Here is a 20814-nt window from a genome sequence, read left to right on the forward strand (position 1 = left end):
GTTTAAATGAGTCGGGGTGAAATCTAATCCGCATAAAAAAATACAATCTTTTTAAACTCAACTCGGCTCAAACCCGTGGTGGGTCAAGTTGGCCCGCGGATTGTGATCAATTTTGACAACTCTAGTAAAAATGTTTATAAGTAAAAAAAAATAAAAATTAATTTTTAAAATGTAAAAATTGGTAACTTACGAAATTGAAATAATAATAATAAAAATAACTTATTTTTATTATTAATATTATTATTATAATAATAATAATTATTATAATTTTATTATTATTATTAATATTATTATTATTAATTTTTATAATAATAATAATAATAATTATTATTATTATAATCGATTTTCTTTTAGTATTATTATTATCATTATTTATTATTATTATTTATTATTATTATTATTATTATTATTATTATTTATTATTATTATTATTATTATTTATTATTATTATTATTACTACTACTATTATTATTTGTTATTTTATTTATTTATTATTATTATTACTATTACTATTACTATTATCATTATTATTTATTATTATTATTATTTTTATTATTAGGATTATTATTATTAAGATTAGTACTTAGCCAAACCCTACAAATTAGGCTTTTGGATATTTAAAAAATCTAAACCCAATCTTACTTTTCTCTACCACTTTTACACTGTAATACTCCACTTACAAAAACCTTAGAATGGAACTCTTCGATAATACTCCTTGCCAGAAATGAAGTCACCGCCAGTGAACCCGACCAAAACGTTTTGGCAAATTTTCGACCACAACTTTACCATGTTAATTGGCCCATTCTACATGACTGAACACCAACAGCCACCACTGGTTTCTCGATTCACCACAATAGCAGCACCATCACAACCCCTGACAACCTTTTGACCTACACTTCTTCCAAAGCGCATCCTCTGCTTCCTTCTTGCCACCACCTTTCGGTGCTCTCACTTAACCCATTATGCTGGAACCGAATAGCATATTTTGGGAACCGAATACATGATGCTTGGAACCAAATAAAAGGAAGTAGGAACCGAATATAGGTTCCATGTAAATTCTTCATACGCTTGGAACCGAATACAGGTGGTCTAGGAACCAAATACGCTTCTAACAAATCATTATTTTTCATCTTCTTCAGTTTCAAAAGTCGTCTTCATCTTTCAACCAGTTTCTTCTTCATTGTGAGTCTACAGTGACCATATAAATCACTGTTCTTCTCATGTTTTTATTATTAATCAAAATCTTGGACTGGATTCTTTGTAATTAGAATGTGATAATTAGAGCTAGAATTATAAATTACGACGCACAACCAATCTCTCCAAATTATAAAAAAATGACACATCCCGCAAATCCTACAAATCCTATCAAATCGTTCCTTCCATTTCTTCTAAAGTGAACACAAAATTCACCTCAATTCCTCGCTCTTAATCACCACTTAAGAGTAAATTATGTTCAAGTGAACACATCATTAGAGAGAATGTAAGTATTAATGAGACAAGTTTAAGAAATTATATTTATTTAATCAACTTATTTTAAATTTTATAATACTTTGTCTCATTATTTTAAAACATCTACCAACTATAATACTTTGTTTTCTAAGTTTTTACATTCCTTTTCTTAAAAACTAGTTATTTGAGTTTTTGTTTTTTAAAAACAAATTTAATGAAACTCATAATCTAGATATTTTCTGTTTTGAAAATATCACGTGTTATAATTAAAAAAACTTATAAGATAAAAATTGATTAGATTTTGACACTTACATTTTTAAATAATATTAATGTTAATTTAATTTAATAAAACATATTAAATCTTTTTTTTTTACAAAAAATAGAAAGTTGATTGAATAGAAAAGAATATAAAAAAAATAAACACCTAAATATAAGTCAAGTTACCAGTGAAATATATTTTTGTCATACTCCATATCTTCTATTTTTTTATCTCTTTCATCACTTATCTCTTTATTATCTAAATCAGTCAAAAGACTAAATTGATTGTGATAAAGTACTAACTATAAAAAAGAAGTTAAATCCCTTTAATTGTCCCTATTTGTGTAGGTTTTTTCAGATCCCTATTTTTTTATAATCCTCAATTGAGTCCTAAATAGTATTAATTTGAATCAATTCGGCCCTTGACGTTAAATTGGCTTAACGGGAGTTTTTGTTGAGGTAGAAGATTGACGTGTCAATTTTTTTAAACGTGGCATTCTTTACTCTATATACATGGAATATATAATTAAAAGAAAATTCTAAAAATTGAAACCCAAATTAGGGTTCGTATCTTCAACCTTACCTTTGATCATCTTCAACCTTACCTTTGATCATCTTCAACCTTAGGCGTTAATTGCATCTCCCGAAAACAGTTCACCTCCTGTTCTGTCGTTTTCTCCTTCTTCACCACCGGCTTCACTTCCTCTACCTCCTCGTCTTGGCATCACCGCTTCCCTTTGCCTTTGGCCTCGGCGGTGGCATCCATCGCGCTTGCTTCGAGCGGGAAGTTGAGGATGGCCATTGAGCCTCAAAGCCTGAAGGCAGCACGGTCGTCGGCCTTGGCGGCCTCGATGGCGGTGTCGAAGGTTCCAAGCCACACTCTCGACCTGCGCTTGCTGGCGGACTCCTCTGTAGTGCTTCTTCTCCAGCTGTTTCTCCAGTTTCCCAAATTGGATCCATTCGGCCTTCTTGGGGAGAGAGATTTGCAGAGAAGGTTTCCGATTTAATTGAGGTTTCTTGAGGTTTCTTGTGAAGCGATGCGGGGCTCGAGGAGCATACCCAGAAAAATGGCTGCCAGAAATCCACTGTTTGACAAAACAGACACTCTAACTCAGGGGAAATCCACTGTTTGACAAAACAAACACTCTAACTCAGGGGAAATCCACTGTTACTACTGCGAGGGTATTCACAGGAATGGACTACGGAGAATTTCTTACATTAGTGGCTTCTGCTGAGGTGACTTTTAATTTCTGGATTATGGTTATTACTACGACCATTGATTGTTTTTCTATATGTTTATGCTAAGTTAACTTCCATGGACGATATTTGGAGGGTTCAAGTTTTATTATTAAAAGGACATTATTGTTGTGTAATGTGCAGGAATTACAGATGCTGGAAAGGAATCTATTGTTGAATTTAGGGTCTGGGTGATGGACAGGGAAAAAAAAGAATTATGGGTGGTGTTTGAGACCCAATTGATTTAAATTAGTAATATTTAGGACTCAATTGAGGATGTTAAAAAAATGGAAATTAGAAAAAAAAATCTACATAAATAGAAACAACTAGAGGGATTTAAAAAAAAAAAGAAATATCAGTCATTATTCATTTATTGTATTTCAGTTTATTTGTTTAAATTTAGTCTAGGGTAAGAAAAAATATTTTAACTAATTTTAATATTTTATAGTATCAATGATAAGAATTAAAATAAATATTTCTAGAGAAAAATTTAGAAAATTAATTGTTCCGTAAAATAAACGGAGTCAGAATTGCTAAAGTGGTTATAAAAAACCAAATAAATAAATTTAACAGATTTTGGAGTGATATAATGTGGTTATAATATATTTATGTGTTACCTAATCGCTTTTTCTTCCACAGTTTTTATTAATTATATTGATTTAATAAATGTTTGTTACTCAAAGATATCAACATGTTTTATGTTAAAAACGAATAAACTGAATTGGTTCATTTTTTTTTTCTGTTAATAAGGAATTTTGTAATTTGACTTTATCCATAATATATCATATTTTACTTCCTCAATTTATTTCATATATTTATGGTAATATAAATCTAATAATTTATATCATTAATCACTATTAAAATTTGTTACTATAAAAATATCAAATAAAACTATAATATTAATTTTTGTACTTATATATGTAACATTACAAAATATTTATAATATACTTAAGTATGCAAAAACAATTATTTACATAACAAAATTATGGTAACTTTTCACACTTTTTCTTAATAAAGAAATTTTCTTCCTTCTTTTTCTCCTCAAAATTTTGGCTTTTTTTTTTCATATGGCCAAATCAAACAAAGAAATCCTACACCTTTTCACTTCTTTCCACATCCTGCCTCACCAAATGTATAGTTACCAAATCTAAAAGAAACAAAGAAAATTTAATAAATATAAATAAAATATCAAAATAAATCTTTTTTACTAGAGAAAGTTAGACTGTATTTCAAAATTATAAAAATTGTTTTATTATCATGAAAAGAAGTGAAAACACATATATAAAAATATATTTACAATCATATATTTTAAAAATAGAAAGGATCTTATCTAATCATAAAACTATAAAAAAATTGTACTGTTTACTTAACTATTAAATTATAACTATATAGTACGTGTTCGTCAAATTTTAGTTTTATAAGAAAATAACAACAATAGAAAAAAATGACCAGCACATATTTCATATATATATATATATATATATATATATATATATATATATATGTATATGTATGTATGTATATATGTTTTGATTTAATTAGAACTTTTAATGCAAAGAGTCAAATTTGTAAAAGAATTAAAGTTATTAAAGATGTTATAATTGATATAATTTGGGATAATTTTGATTCCTTTTTAAAATATTTAATTAGTTTTTGTAAAATAATTAAATATATACTTAAGACATATTAAACTTGTTTTTACTATATATACTTAAGTTCTACCAAAAAAAACACATAATCATAAATATTTTATAAGAAATAATAAATGTATACTTACTGAATAATTGAATAATATGTCTCTATTCCTAATTGAGTCAAACTATATATTAACGAACAGATAATTATGAAAACACATAATCATAAATATTTTATAAAAATTAATAAATGTATACTTATTGAATAATTGAATAATATGTCTCTATTCCTAGTTGAGTCAAACAACGTTTACTAACATATAATTATCAATGAAAGCGCATGAGGACTTAGAAAATGTTTTTGTATTGATATTATAAATGTAGGTTAAGATTTATTAACATTGTTCTTACTCACTTTTAAACAGAATAACTATATACATATATCTCCATCCATATATTTAATTACTTTGATTAAAAATGTTTTTATTATATATTTTAAATTCTTAAAGAAACAAATAATCATAAATATTTTACACAAATTTCAAAGTTGTATATTTATTAAATGATCTACAATTTTGATAATTAGCCCAATAATGTAAAATTCCATAAACATTTAACTGATTGAACTGATGGCACTGGAATCTAACAAACAAACAATATCATTGATATTTTGAGAAACTCTGTTACATAATTGAAACCTACGACTTCGAATGCCAAATATAACGTTAAAGACATAAACAAAGGATAAAAGTCTGTCTTTCAACATGAATAATATAATAGAAAAACAAAAAGTTAATCAGTTATAATGAAACTTTAAGAGAAAACAGATTGGTATATATGTTAACAGCAAAACTTTTGTTAATGTGGTTGCTAAACTTAAACAGAAAACCCTATATATTTATTCTCACGCTTTCTTCTCCAACATCAAAGTTATTTTCCATTGAAAGCGAAAATGTCTTCACGTTTTGTCTTTCTTCTCCTCCTTGTAGTCATCTCTGCAACGCATTCAAATGCATACCCTTTATCAACGCAGAACAGATGGATCATAGATGAAGCAACAGGACAACGTGTGAAGTTGGTGTGTGCCAATTGGGCTGGCCACCTTCAACCAATGATGCCTGAGGGTCTTGACAAAAGACCCTTGAAGGAAATTGTCGGTGAGCTTGTGAAGCTCAACTTCAACTGCGTGCGTCTCACCTATGCAATCTACATGTGGACACGCTTTTCTCATGAGAATGTGAGTGCCAACTTAGCCTCTTTGGATGTACCAGAAGTGGTTGAAGGGATTGCCAAGAACAACCCTTCTGTGTTGTCCATGACACACATTCAGACCTTTCATGCTGTTGTTCAAGAACTTGGAGCTCAGAATGTGAAAGTGTTGCTTGATAACCATGTCAGTGAGCCAATGTGGTGCTGCAATGATGATGATGAGAATGGCTTCTTCCATGACAGACATTTCAATCCTCAGGAATGGGTGCATGGCCTTACTATGGCTGCTGAACACTTCAATGGAAACCCTGCTGTACGTATTTTTCCTTTTTGGCTCAATTATATATATGAACTTTGATCATATAACCTGTTCAGATTTCTTTGGTTTTAACTCCTGTCAACAAGAAGTAGACATTTTAATCTTTACGCGATTTGTTAGCGTTAGAAAGTTTCTGTACCTGTTGCCAAAATCATCTACTTAACTTTTATATTTATAGACTAAAAGTTCATAGTTTTCTTGGACAGGATTGAACTTAGAGATAATCTAAGAGGCTATGTTAATAGTTTCGCTTTTTTTATCCTCTCTTGAGCTAAAATTGAATACAGTAAGATGACCTTGTTATTACTTCTGGTTTTCTAACAGGTTGTGGCAATGAGTTTGAGGAATGAGCTGCATGGCCCTCGCCAAAATTTGAAGGATTGGTACAGGTACATGAGCCAAGGAGCAGTAGCTATTCACAAGGCAAATCCAAATGTGCTTGTGCTTATCTCAGGTTTGAACTATGACACTGAGTTGCAGTTTTTAAGGAAAAAACCATTGAAGATAGACTTGGGTAAGAAAATGGTGTTTGAGACACATTTGTACTCATGGTCTGGAATTGGAACCCTCAAATTGAAAGAGATATGGACAAAGCAACCATTGAATAGGATATGTGCCAACAACGTTAAAGCCATAGACTACAGAGCTGGATTCCTTACCACTGGCGAGAATGCAGCTCCTTTGATTTTTACAGAGTTTGGATTCAATGAGGCAGGTTCTTCAGAAGAAGACAACAGGTTCTTGACATGCCTGCAAACCTATCTTCTTGGAAAGGATATGGACTGGGGATTTTGGGCTTTCCAAGGTAGCTACTATTTGAAGAAAGACCAGGTCCAAGTTGAGGAGTCATTTGGTGTAATGGATGCAACATGGCGTAACCTTAGATATCCCAATTTCACCGACAAGTTCCAGCTTTTGCAAAGAAAGAATATTGGTAAGCTTTTTGAGTTCAGTTATCATGCACTATTAGATTGATCACCAATAAAACATCACTCATAAGATGATTTATATCAGTTACTATTCTTTGAAGCATATGTGCATCAAGGTTGACATTGCTTGTTCTTGATGCAGAACCTAACTCCATGGCCCCCATTGTAAATATCTTGTACCACCCACTATCTGGTCAATGTGCTCAAGTGAATGAGAGGAATGAAGTTGAACTTGGAAGCTGTGAGAGCAATCACAGATGGGTTCGTGGAGAAGATGAGACTAAAATGCTTTTACATGGCTCTGAGAAGTGTTTAACAGCAACTGGTGAAGGGCTTCCAGTTGTAGTTTCTGATTGTGAAAGGAAGAACAGTTCATGGAAATCTGAATCTCTTTCTAAACTTCACTTGGCAATGAATGAACAGGAGGAACAACTTTGCTTGCAGAAGGATTCTAACTCATCCACCATTGTGACTGCAAAGTGTATCTGCATAAAAGATGATTCTGAATGTCTTGATGATCCTCAAAGCCAGTGGTTCCAGCTTGTTCAAACCAATGTGTAGCTTAGGTTAATTGGATTGAGAGTCTAAGATTACTATTGCAGAAACCTTTTATTTTTTATTTTTTTATTTTGCTTTATTATTTTATATTCTTCGTAGTTGGATTCAGAAATTACTAATACGTTTGGGTGTAATATGTTTACCATTAGTTAAATCCCAAATAAAATAGTATTTAATTTTCTTTAGCTGGTTGATGGTTATTTTACAACTATTTTGTTCTTCAAAATTATACACTATTAATAGAAAACAAATATTTAATTGCCTTTAGAAGGGAGTATCTACTATCTTGCTGTCAAGAATTTTATTTGCAAATAAAAAACATGGCCACTTATATTCTGAGTAGTGTCAGACCTCGTTAAAAAAGCCCTCCAAAACCCTTTTTAGTGGAAGCCAGATGGCTGCAAGGAATTGGACGTTCGGTTTTGGTTGATAGAAGCAAAATCTGAATGTTAAAAGTTTACGCAATTCTCTGCATGCAACCATTTTCCTCTCTGATTTCCGAAACTCCATTTTCTCCTTCTTCTCACTACATCTCCTTCATCTTCTCTCTAAAGAAACACTCACTTTCTCTTCTCCAATCTTCGTTCAGCGTAGAAGCATTTCCAGCGTCAAGAGCTTCAGTTTGAACCGATCGGTTTTGGGTTCTGAACTGGTAAGTTCTTCTTGTCCTTAGCCGTTCGTTATTTGGTACATGCAAACCAAGTTCTCTGGTTGCATGATTTCATCTTGTCTGAGCCATTGTTGGTCTTCTGTTGTTTGATTTAGTTTGAAGAATTGTTGAACGTGAGGGTAGAAGGAATTGTAGTAGGGCAAACCGTATTCTGTCTCTAGGAACGTTCGTTCAAGCTAAAGGTAAGGGAAGTTATTTAATTTAATTATGCATGTGATGATTTGGTGTATGTATGGAATGAATTGATTGATGATGTGTATATGAGTGTATGAAATGTATGTTTCTGGGTTTTTGGTGGTTCTGTATAAGACTATAAGGATTCTGCAAAGTTATGTGGAATAGTTGGGTGTTCGGTCTCAACCGTTCGGTTAGGGTTAGGGAATGAGTTATCAATAGAGCATTTTAGCCTTACCAGGATATGATCATTCGGTTTATAGGAAGTGATTAATATATCAAGTGTTGATGGTTATATACATTTATAATCATTCTTATTGGATTAGGTATTTTGGTTTGTGATAGTTCATATATTATTATTAGTAAACTTCGTACTTAGACTAGGCTTAAATTACGTTCGTTTATGATTAGATACAAGTTTATGAGTATTTCAGCTAAAATGTCTTAACATTCGGTTTCCTTAAAAGTACTAGGTTTGATGAATAGTTTGTAGGAGTAATTATAAGTGTTCGGTAGAAGCTCTAGGCGTTTGGTTTGTAAAATAAGCAAAATACCATTCGGTCTCACACCAAGGATCAATAGTTATAAGTGTTCGATATAAGCTTTAAGCGTTCGGTTTTGTCAGATAGTGAAATAGCGTTCGTTCTTGTGTTAAGTATAGTAGAATATCGTTCGTTATTACTTTGAGGATATTGAAATACCGTTCGTTCGAGTATTGAGGATAGTTAAATATGGCTCAGTCTTATATTAAGTATTTGGTTAATTAGAGTGTTCTATCCTTAAGCTGTGTTCGAATCATGTTAAAGTCATATCTATTAAATAAACATTCAGTTATATTCGTCTGTTGTTTAGATCCTTTCCGTTCATTGGTGACTAAGGGTGGTGTTATTTGAGTGTTCGATCTTCTTATGTGAAATGTTGTTTGATCTTTCAATGCCGATGTTATGGCTTGGTGTTGGTTGTTTATTACTGCAATGATCTATTATGTATGGGAAGTATTATTGCTATTCAAGTAAAAGTTTATGTTTCAAGTAATGTGGAAGAGAATTTCGGGGAGGAATGTCTCAGTGTAAGGATAATGTTGTGGTAGAGTATGAATACGGATAGTGAAATTCACGGAGTTCATCCTGATATTCTGATGATTACTAGTTCTCAAGTAGAGATGGGTAAGTCATTGTGTGAGAATGGCGGGAGGTCCTAGCCCATAGGTTTTTTGGTGAGTTATAACTGAATAACCTCGGGTGGCAGCTGATGGTTTTACAGTTACTCCACCACCCGAGTGCACGAATGGCCTCAAGCTACGTATTCATACAATCCGGATGGTCAAGTCAAGTGTCGGTTGTATAGTATTATTATATTTCAGTTATGTGTGATATCTATATTGGCTCCTGTATGTTACAACGTTCGTTCTGTAAGGGCTTGTAGTTTATTACATGTGTGAATACATGCTTAATTGAATTATAGTAGCTTACCCTTGTTTTCTGTTTTATCCATGTTACCGTTCGATTTTCTATTGCAATGATCATCCTTGTTAGATGTGAGCAGAAGGGGAAGAGCTTACGCTGGAGCAAGAGCTGGGTGGTGAGACTCCTGCTGAATAGTTTATGACCGTTCGGTCGTATAGTAATTATAGTTTTGGTGAACCGAATGTTCACTATTTTTGTTCTGTAAATATAACCGTTCGGTTATATGTTGAAAGTTCGGTAGTGGTATAGGAAGCTCTTGCAAAGATAAACGAAAAAATTTAATGGGTATTTTGTAATAATTGTAAGTTTGATGTTCGTATTATAGTAATTGTTCTATCATATTATTAAATGTGGATACCTGTATATAGTTGTGTGCTATATTTTTGGGATCTCACAAGTACACACTACAATTTCACATATTTTATAGAATTTTTCTTACAAATTTATTATAAAATTTTGTATATAAGATTTTTTTTCTAAGAATTTTAATTAACAAATAATTATTTTGTAAATAATTATTTCCTATAAAATTTACAATTATTTCTTACAAAATTTTCTGTAAAATTTTTACATTTTTTTGTGAGAAATATTTTGTGCAGAATATTTTGCAAAAGAAAATAATAATTTCTTGAAAATTTTTATTTATTCATAATAAAAGTTATAAATATTTTCTAAAATAAAGTTTTCAAAGAAAATTGATCTGAAATGTGTGTGTTTTTTTAGTGAAGTAAGTGTTTGTTTTACTATTGCAAGCATTCCAAAATTATAAGAAAGTCAAAATGTCAATATTGTAAGTTTTATAAGAATGCTTTTGAGATTTTCTTCTGTATAATGATTTTACGAGTTATTATTATTTAAGAATGTCATATTATTATTTATTGTAAATTTAAATTGTAATTTGCAGGTTTAAAAAAGTGATTACTTATTATAAAAGTATAAAATGCTTAATACAATGTCATTTTTAATTTGCAGATTTATCGCTTCCATTTTCATTTTATATTTAAACTTGTTTTTGTTAATTTTAATAAAAAAATGCTTAATACAATGGCATTTTTAATTTGCAGGATTTATCACTTTCCTTTTCATTTTATATTTAAACTTGTTCTTTTGTTAATAAATGCATTATTTAAAATTTACCCCTAACATTATAATAAATTTTGTTTTTATATATGTACTTTTAAATGTCAAAAATTATATAAATACATACATTTTCAATTTTTAGTGTGAACTATGTTTTATTTCATAATTATTATTTTATTATTATTAGTTATTTTATTAATTTTATTATTGTTAATAATATTTTCCATTATTGGTTATATATTATATTATACTTACTATTTTATATAAGATCTTAATTATTACTGGTTATTTTTTAATGTTTAATTACGATAAATGTAATGATCAAACTTAAAACATTGATTTAAACTCTACTTCTTCTTTTTTGGGGGATCGTAGGTAATACTAGTCTTATTTTTTATAAGATTGACTTTTATTTATTTAGATAATAATCAAATTTATAAACGACCTTAACCAATCAAGATTTATAGAATGATTATTTACAGCTATAAGATGAGAGAGATTTTAAGTGAAAACAAATTATTCTACAATATATATTCCAAGAATTATAATTTAGGCTTGTGTTTATTTTTATAATCAAATAGCATATCTTTATTTTACAGTTAGAAAGATAAATTATTCTCTTAAAAAGAATCTTAGGTGAAATCTACAGAACAGGTATACAGTTAAAATAGATTATTTAAGATATAGCTGTTGTTTATTGGGAGATTATATATCTATCTATAGATATAATATATCTACAAATTACTTTATCATTTATCTTTTAAGTTCAAGGTTCTTCCTATAAAACAAGGATTACAGTGAAAAGAATCACACAGGATCAGAGAAGAAAGAAGCAAAGAATGTCGAAAGATATGAACAACCAGTTTGAAAGCAATGAGTTTCCTCCATCATCATCATCATCATCATCTTCATCTTCATATTCATATATAGCATCAACTCCGACTCAAACTAATAGTTACAAGAAATGGAGTGAAGAAGAACACAAGTAAGTACGTCGTTCTTATTTTATTTTTATTTTTTTTACTTCTGCTTAAATGCTTAATCAAGTCTTATTTACGATTTTGTTTCTAATAGGTTGTTCCTTAAAGGACTCGAGATATACAAAAGGGGACAATGGACCAATATTTCAAGGTATGTGGTGAAAACCAGGACTCCAGCACAAGTTTCCAGCCATGCACAGCATTACTACAAACATTTGGCCGCACTCAAGAAAGGCAAAAGAAAAAGGTTTTACGACGCGAAAACATCAGACAACAAGGATGCCTTTCTTTCTCATGATCAAGTTCATATGCAAAATGACGATGTCAATGTTTCAGATTACCAAGTTGATGTGCAAAATGATCAAGTTCATATGAAAAATGACGCCGTCTATGTTCCAGATTACCCAGTTAATGTGCAAAATGACGATGTCTATGTTCCAGATTACCAAGTTGACCAAGCTATTTTTGCAGATCTCGACTTCTTAGAAGAATTGACAGATGTGGTCTGAATAATTGTTTTGTTTAGTTTTTGAAAATATTGAAGGGTTAAATATAATGATTGTGGTTTATTATTTTGTGTTTTCTCTAATCTCGTCAGTAATAAAATAAGATATTTAGTGATAAACTTTCTTTTAGTGTTTAAAGGTTATTTTATGTGAAATTATTTATTATAGTAAAACTTTCGTTTATGTAGCTTCATTTTCTTTAGTCAATCCCTCTATACCATTTTGAAAAATATATTTAAACTGGTTGGAAAATCAAGTCAAAATGTTCTTGTCATTGTTATAATTAATTAAAATAATAAAAATGATAAATATTAAAGTAAAAATAGGGCCTATTAGGAACTTAAAATTGATAAGATGAAACTATAAATGCAGTGTGTTTTTTGTTTTTCATTGTCAATAAAGAAAGATTTTTATAGGACTTATCAAATCTATAATAAGATAGTATATAGTGTGGCAAATCCTTCTGCATACCCGATATATTGGTTTAGATATTCTACTTTTGTTATCTGTTGTATTTCTGAAATTAGAATCTCTCCAATCACTTTGGGATCCAAATTTATTGCGTTTCGACTTATTCTTAACAGCACCGTTTACAAAAACATTCATATAAAGGATGTTGAAATTATTATGTTGATCTAATCAGTTTTCAAAGATTAAAAATTAGGTTTGGAATTCAACTCTTAATATAATAAGACATTTTGATAACTATTGGATTTGAATCATAATCCAAACCAATTAATATTTGAATCTCTAAATCAAAGTTAGAAATTAATGAATATGCCAACTTTAACTTATCAGCAAGGTTTCTCATCTGGCCAAGATTTTGCTTCATATTTATGTCTCTTTTCCGTGTGACGTGAAATTCACATTTAAGATAGACAATTCTAGATCTAGTATGCGCACTGACAAACTTTGAGCTTCAGCTCAAACTTGTTTAAATGTTTCACAATGAATCAATTGAGTTGCAATATCAATTGTCATAGGATTCATCTGTTATCCTAAAATGACTTGATTTTGGGTTTGTCAATCCTAATAACTAGGATTGACTTATGTTGTCATGTTATCGGCAACAATGAGTTGATCATGACATTCTATTGTTCCTAACATATAGAGATCAAGTTTGTAGCCTCTAATCATTGGTAATACTAAAGATTTTCATAGTGGACAATTGTCTCCAATATGACAGAGATTGTAGATGACCGAGATTGTAGATGACAAAGATTGTAGATTGCACATGATTGTTTTTGTTATGGATCAACTACTCGGATATCAAGATAGAAAAGGATATTGAATTGTGTGATTTGCAAAAATCATGTATATGTGTTTAAATATAAGAGTGACTTCCAACAAATAAATAAAAAAGTAACTTACAAAAAATAGTAACCTATAATTGTTATAATAAAGAAAAATATTATCCTAATGCAGATGAACGATTGCAGTAATTATAGTAATATTACACAATAAATAAAAATTGATAGAATATTAAACAAAATATCTGATTTTGCTTAACTATTTAGACTATTATTTTATATTTATCTTAGAAGTTAATTATGTTTTTTTATCCCTAAACTATTCAACAATTTTAGTCTATTTTTCAAACTTTGGCCTAATTAAATCGTTCTACTTTCAAAATTTATGGATTGAGTTGTCAATTACTAAGAGCCTTAGTTTTTTCTTTGACGTGAACGATAATTCACATCAACTCTTTGTTTAGGACATGTGGAAAATTATTGATTTCATATAATATTTTTTTATTTTTTAATTCATTTTCTACTTTCTAAAGCTTGCTTTTCTCCCCAAATATTAGAACCACCAATGTATCACCCAACATCGTCTTCTTCACCCTCCACCCATGCAAATCAACACCTACACCACCATTTCAAATCCTTTGTCCCCAATTTGAAAAGAAAAATGAAAACGAAGATATGATGTTCCCCAAATATGTGCTCACATATAAGTGACCATTCTCTACATCCATTATCCAACATGTTTTACATAATTAAAAATATAGAAAGATCAAAACTTGAAGAGAGACGTAGTGGCTGTTTTTGGGTGTAGTTGAAATAACAGCCGTATGAGCGGTGGCTCCGACGTCGTCCATCGCCATGGATGTAGCAACGACGACAGCGATGTGAGCTCAACAAAGATGGAGATACGACTGATGAATCAATATTATGTACTATTCACAATTTTGGAATTATGGTTAGACTTCCGGCTACCAACATCATTTAATTTCGTTTTGTAATTTTAATTACTTTAGTTTTGGACCCAATTTTAGGTCATATTTTATAAGAAGCCCATATAGAGGGCATTTTCGTCTTTTTCCCTTTTAAAAAACCCAAATCAGGTTTGGGAAAGTTCCTCCCCTCATTTTCACATTTTCTTCTTAGGTTTTAGAGCATTGGGCGTTTTCCACCTCTCCCCCCCCTTGTTGTGTTGATGTTTGTAGTTAGTTTTCTGTGTTTGAACTCGTATTTGATGGAAGCTTAAATCGTGTTTAGTTGGTCCTAGTGAGATTTTAATGTTTTCCTTGAGATTGTTGGTCTATCATGGTGAATTTGTTGTTCTGACCTTGCTCCATATTTAATTATGTTTTGTGCTTGCAATTGGGTAGAAACTTAGTTGCCTAATTGTATTTAATCTTTGCTTAGTCGATTTAAACCGCATTTGCTTAATTTGTGGTAGCATGGACATGATTAAATGAGAGCATTGTGTTTACTTAATTTGCTTTTATGAAAGCATGATTAGTCTTCACTTAGTTGGTTAATTCATGTTTGATTATGGGTTAAAGTAGTGTGTAATTGTTGTTAATCTGTGATTGAAAGCATTGTAATTGAGCTAGTGATCAACCGTTTTCAATTAGTAGTTCAATTCGTGTTTTAATTTAGTTCATTTGCATTTACAAAGTTGTCCATAAACCATCCCCACCAAGTGTTCGATATAATGACTGAACCAATATTTGGTCCTTAAGAGACGACCTATGGGTCATTCTCCTAGCTTATACTGCACTTTATTTGCATATTAATTTGATTCGGGTACGTCAAAGACAATGTGAACACTTTACACAGTATGAAAATGGAACAAACAAAGATGAAATGAAAAATAAATAAAAATACTTTTTAAATTAAATAAATTTTCACACGTCACAAAAGAAATGCATTAGTCATTGATGACTAATTCTATAAATTTTGAAAGGATAAAAACCTAACTACACCCAACTTTGAAAGAATGACTAAAACTAATATTAGTTTAGAGATTAAAAACATATTTAACCCTTATATTAGTATATAAAAAATAATTAAAGAAAAAAGTGATGACAATTTTTTATACTACGTATAATTTAAAAATTTGTTTAGCGATTCTAAAAATGAAAAATATATTTTAATTTTGATTAAAGATAATTTTTTATGATATTTTGAAAAGATTATTTTACGATAATTTGATATTGTAAAATTATGAGATAACCCATAGTATTTTGTTAATGGAAAAGAAAAATTAAACATATAACTTTTACCAATAAATCAACTTTATAATTCTTCTTTCTTTTTTGAATAATTAAAAATTGTAAAATTTTAATATTTTCAATTTTCAAATCTTTCACTTATTTGTTAAACTTCCAGTATAGTTAAAAAATAAAACTAAAAATAACGTTTTTTTTCTATTAAATTCTGCAGAATTTAACCAATAAACAGTACGTTAAAATTAAAAAATATGATAAAATTTCTAAAAGAAAGGTAAAATGGTGACATTTGAATGATAAAATTTATCATTATTTTATCTAATGAGTTGTATTAGTGAATATTGTAATTTCTTGAACATTTTAGTAACTTAGATTGTGTTTTAATGAGGAATTCTTTCATGATAATACATTTAAAATGTGTCAATAAAATATATTGTTTAGATAGAAAACTTTTAAGGAACTAACATTTCAAATAAATACTATAGTGTATAATGAAAAAATATATTCTTATTTATTTTCTCTAAACAAGTCATCTTAAATATTACTATAAACTTTGAAATATATTAATATCTCAAAATTCATCAATCATTTGTCATCATCACATGAAAACTTATTAAAATAAAAAAAATATATAATAAATGAATACAAAGCGTAAAAGATTATATCAAACCCATAATAAAAATTACACCTCATAACATAAGCAAATTATATCTATTATGAAAAAAAAATCTAAATAAATACATGAAAATAAAACATTAAATCACTTATATCGTTCTCCTATGAATAAAAAGTCAAATTAGCTAACTTATCACCACAATGATTTCCTTTATGAAAAACCTTAAAAATTTTGAAATATATATGCTTACAAAAATGCAAACACCGACACATCTCCTTCTAAGACTCCAAGAAACTACTTGTTGATCTAAGAAATCATGAAAAATAAAAATATAATCACTCTCAAATCAAAGCCTTTGAAAACCCTCGTCCAAAGGCATAAATGGACTCTATAAACTCAATATAAATAGAAGTTTGTTCCCCTAAACAAGCAGAAAAATTATTCACAAATTTATTCTGACTTCCTCTAAAAATACCAACACATGAAGCTAAACACGGACAACCTTTAAGTGCACCATCAATATTCACCTTAAGCCAATTAACATATGGAACTTGTTGTATTACATCCTTAAATGAAACCATTTCTTCCTCATTTTAATATTGAAAATTTTCAACATACACACAACCTCCTTAATTTGAAAAATAACGAAAGTAAAAACAATTGGATCTTGAAATCTACTATGATTTGCCATTCTCCACAACATCTAGATAATCACAATAATGACAACTAATTTAGTCACTTTTAGTAAAAGAATACAAGGAAACTTCACAGACTGAACAACTTAATCCAAAAAGGAAAACTACACACTACAAGAAATTTTGCATTTATCTACAAATAATTTTAACTACAAATTTATATTTGTTGGTAAAATATCATTTACCTACGGATATTATATATGTAACACCTCAAGGAAATAAGAGTTATTATTATCTCAGGTCATTACATGATATAGTATAGAACAAAACTTACTCATAAAGATGAAGATGAGATTAAACATAGTAATAGTCATGGTCTTTCAAAATTAAGTTCCTACAAAGCCTTATATAAATATCTTTCTCTTTTTATAAAAGGAACCATCAAACAATGAACTATACTAAAAATTTTATATTATATATGATGGACGAACGCCCCAGAAGATGACGATCGAAGCTGTGCGAGCTCGATTCGGACTCCTCGAAAGCTTCTCCAACGAGTGAAGACGCAGCGGAATGGAAACGATCCCTAGAAAAGAGGGAAATCTCAAATTGGACACGAAGAAACCCTAAAAATGGTGAGAAGACTCAATATGAACCGATTAATCGGTTCAAATGACTGATTGAACGGTGGAAAAGAAGTATGAACGGAAGAAGTAAGGTTTGATCGGTGGAAATTGTGGAAAATATTGTTTTAATCGGTGAAATCGAAGGAAACCTAAGGAAGAGGTGTTTTAGACTTAGAAACTCGAAAAATAGAGAGGAAGCAGAGATCTGGAGATGAGATGAGTGAAGCTATGAAGAGAGAAATGGAGTAGAGGCTTACGGTAATGAAGATGCGTTTGAAAGGGAGAAACCCTAGCGTTCGAAGTGGAAATGTGATTATGAGGATGCGCGAGTGGCAAAATGAGAAATGAAGTGGCATGTGCGTGATATGAAAAGCCCGAGGAGAGGTGGCAGAGAAGGATGTAACGTGGAGGAGAGAGAGAAAGCACCGTGGAATTTTGGAGAAAATGGAAGAATGAGAGTGTGCTTGGAAGGTGGCTAGAGGGAGTCTTTGGACTCTCTAGCCTATGACTTTCAAGAGAGAATTATTATGATTTCAGAAATATAATTCTCATTCAGCTCAAAAGTGCTAATACAAGAGAGGAGTTGGGTATTTATAGTAACCCATGCTCCTTAAGAGCTAAGCTAGGAAAAGTAAAAAAAAAAGGACTACGTCAAGGAGGATTCCATCAATATACATCCATCAAAACCAAGGAAATTCGCTACCTTGTGAAAATCCACTCCTACTAGCTATTTCCACTAGTTCTTGAAACATCTCTTGCTCACGTCGAAATGATTATCATCGTAAAATAGAAAACACACAACCACAAACAAAAGAGGGCAAACTAATGCTAACATGAACATACATACACAATTTATAGCTTAATATCTAAACCAATTCAAAACACAAGATTTAATGATGCAGTAATCACACCATTCATAAACACCTAAGAAAATTATAATGCTTGACTTGATATCCAAATTCACTAAAGGAACTATACACGAGACCGTTGGAATTACGCCATATGTCATCAGAGAATCTACACACAAGACCCTTGGAATTACGCCAAACACATGCATTACCGCAGCATCTACGCATGAGTCTCACAAAATTACGTCAAACACATACGCCATCAGAGAATTTACACATGAGATCCCTCAAATTACGCTAATCATATATAACAATAAAGAATCTAAAAGTTACACCAAACACATACACCACGAGAAAATCCACACACGAGACTTCTGAAATTATGTCAAACACATACACCACTAGATAATCAACATACGAGACCCTTGGAATTACACCAAACATATATGCCACCAGAGAATCTACACGAGAACCCTACAATAAAGTTCAGTCATCATAATTTCTCATATCACTTCCTCAGGTACAATTACACAAAAAAAAAAATCAACTATATTGAATATTAAACAAGTAACAGAGGTCAAAGTTGTCAATAAACTACATGAAAACTTAAGTGAAAAACTTTTATAATTACGGACTTTCAATTAAGATCCAACTTGTCAAAGTAAATAAAAATATGTCTACAACAAGTTGTTGAAATTTCAGTTTGACCTGATAATTAATGAAACAAAGATTATAATTTTTTCAAGATACCTAACACACAAAAAAATGTCACCCAATCGAAAATTTACTCGCTTGAACGAGTTAAATTGCAGTATGATTCTCCTTGGATGATAATGTATTGCTCAAACAAGATTTTAACGTACATAGAATAAAGTGAACTTTGTCTCTCGTAATGTTTGATACTGATATATCCTCAAGTAAAGGTCGTACTGTATAACAGTGATATTTAATAAATATTTTTTAGGTTTAATATCTATTTTGCTCCCTAGGTTTGGTAGATTTATTCAAAGTGGTCCTACCTCTTTTCAGATATCCCATTTTTTTAAAAGTAGTTTAAGTTTGTCCTTTTTGCTTTCTGGGTTACAAACGTGCCCCCTGGCCAATGTTGAGTGACTTGTGCAGTTTTACAATATGTGGAAAGAATTAGTCCAATTGATGTGACAAGGTTAAAAGTTAAAGTTAAATTTAAGCTAAGGATGGTTTTGAGTTTCCTATGTTTCTCATGATGAAGAACCAAGTTGTCTCAAGGTGTAGAAGACAAACATGGTGGAGTGATGGTGCAATTTGGATTTTTGAATATTAGGGGTTTTCTAATTTGGGATTTTAGGGTTTTCTGATTTGGGATTTTAGGGTTTTCTAATTTAGGATTTTAGGATTTTCTGATTTGGGATTTTAGGATTGCAATGTTGTGGCTTGGTTGTTGTTTGCAAGAAGAGGATGATCGTGATTAGGGTTTCGCGTTCTCGGTTTGGGGTTTTGTGGCGGTTTCTTGCAGGTTGAATCGTGGCCATGGAGGTTTGAACAGAGGTTTCTCTCGCTCTTGCAGATCCTAAGGAGAAGGGAATTCATGATGGTGATTCTGGAACGAGGTTACTGGTGGTTGTAATTTGGGTATGGTTTTTGCACGAGAAAGAGGAACGGGGAAGCTTTCACAGTGGTTGCATGGTGGTAACCGAAGGGAGATGTTGATTGCTGCATTGGTGGTGGTGGTGGCCCGAACCAAAAAGATTAGAATTTATTAAGAATAAAAGAAAAAGAAAAAGAAAAATATAAAAAGTAAAATAAAAACTTTTAAAACTCATTCACGCAGAAGACAATTACACAGTTAACGTTTTTACAAAATATGAAACAAGTGTAAACATTGAAAAAAAATAGGACCATTTGAATAAATTTACGAAGGTACCAAAATAGGTATTAAACCCATTTTTTATATCAAAAGACATGATTTCTCCTCCCTTTAGGTGATGCATTCTTTTAACTCCTCACAACAAAAGAATTAACAAAATTCTGCAAACTATTTTAGAATAAAAGAACTGTTTCTAAGCAAACATAAATTTTGCAAACTATTTTAGAATAAAAGAACTGCTTCCAATGTTTTAATTTGAATGAAGTTTGGTACTAACTCATATTTATTAAAAAAAAATTAAATAGTTGTTTACCC

General features: G+C 30.5%; 1 protein-coding gene across 1 annotated transcript; it reads left to right on the forward strand.

Annotated features, from left to right (window-relative positions):
• Nucleotides 1–5523: 5523 nt before the first annotated feature.
• LOC124847685 (glycosyl hydrolase 5 family protein-like) lies at nucleotides 5524–7646 on the forward strand. The gene is made up of 3 exons (XM_047325230.2): nucleotides 5524–6099; nucleotides 6430–7039; nucleotides 7177–7646. The coding sequence occupies exons 1-3, from the start codon at nucleotides 5530–5532 to the stop codon at nucleotides 7593–7595; spliced, it is 1599 nt and encodes a 532-aa protein (XP_047181186.2). The 5' UTR covers nucleotides 5524–5529; the 3' UTR covers nucleotides 7596–7646.
• Nucleotides 7647–20814: the final 13168 nt, after the last annotated feature.

The sequence above is a fragment of the Vigna umbellata genome, chromosome 11 (genome assembly GCF_029865625.1).
Source record: "Vigna umbellata cultivar VRB3 chromosome 11, Vumbellata_1.0, whole genome shotgun sequence".
Lineage (NCBI taxonomy): Eukaryota > Viridiplantae > Streptophyta > Magnoliopsida > Fabales > Fabaceae > Vigna > Vigna umbellata.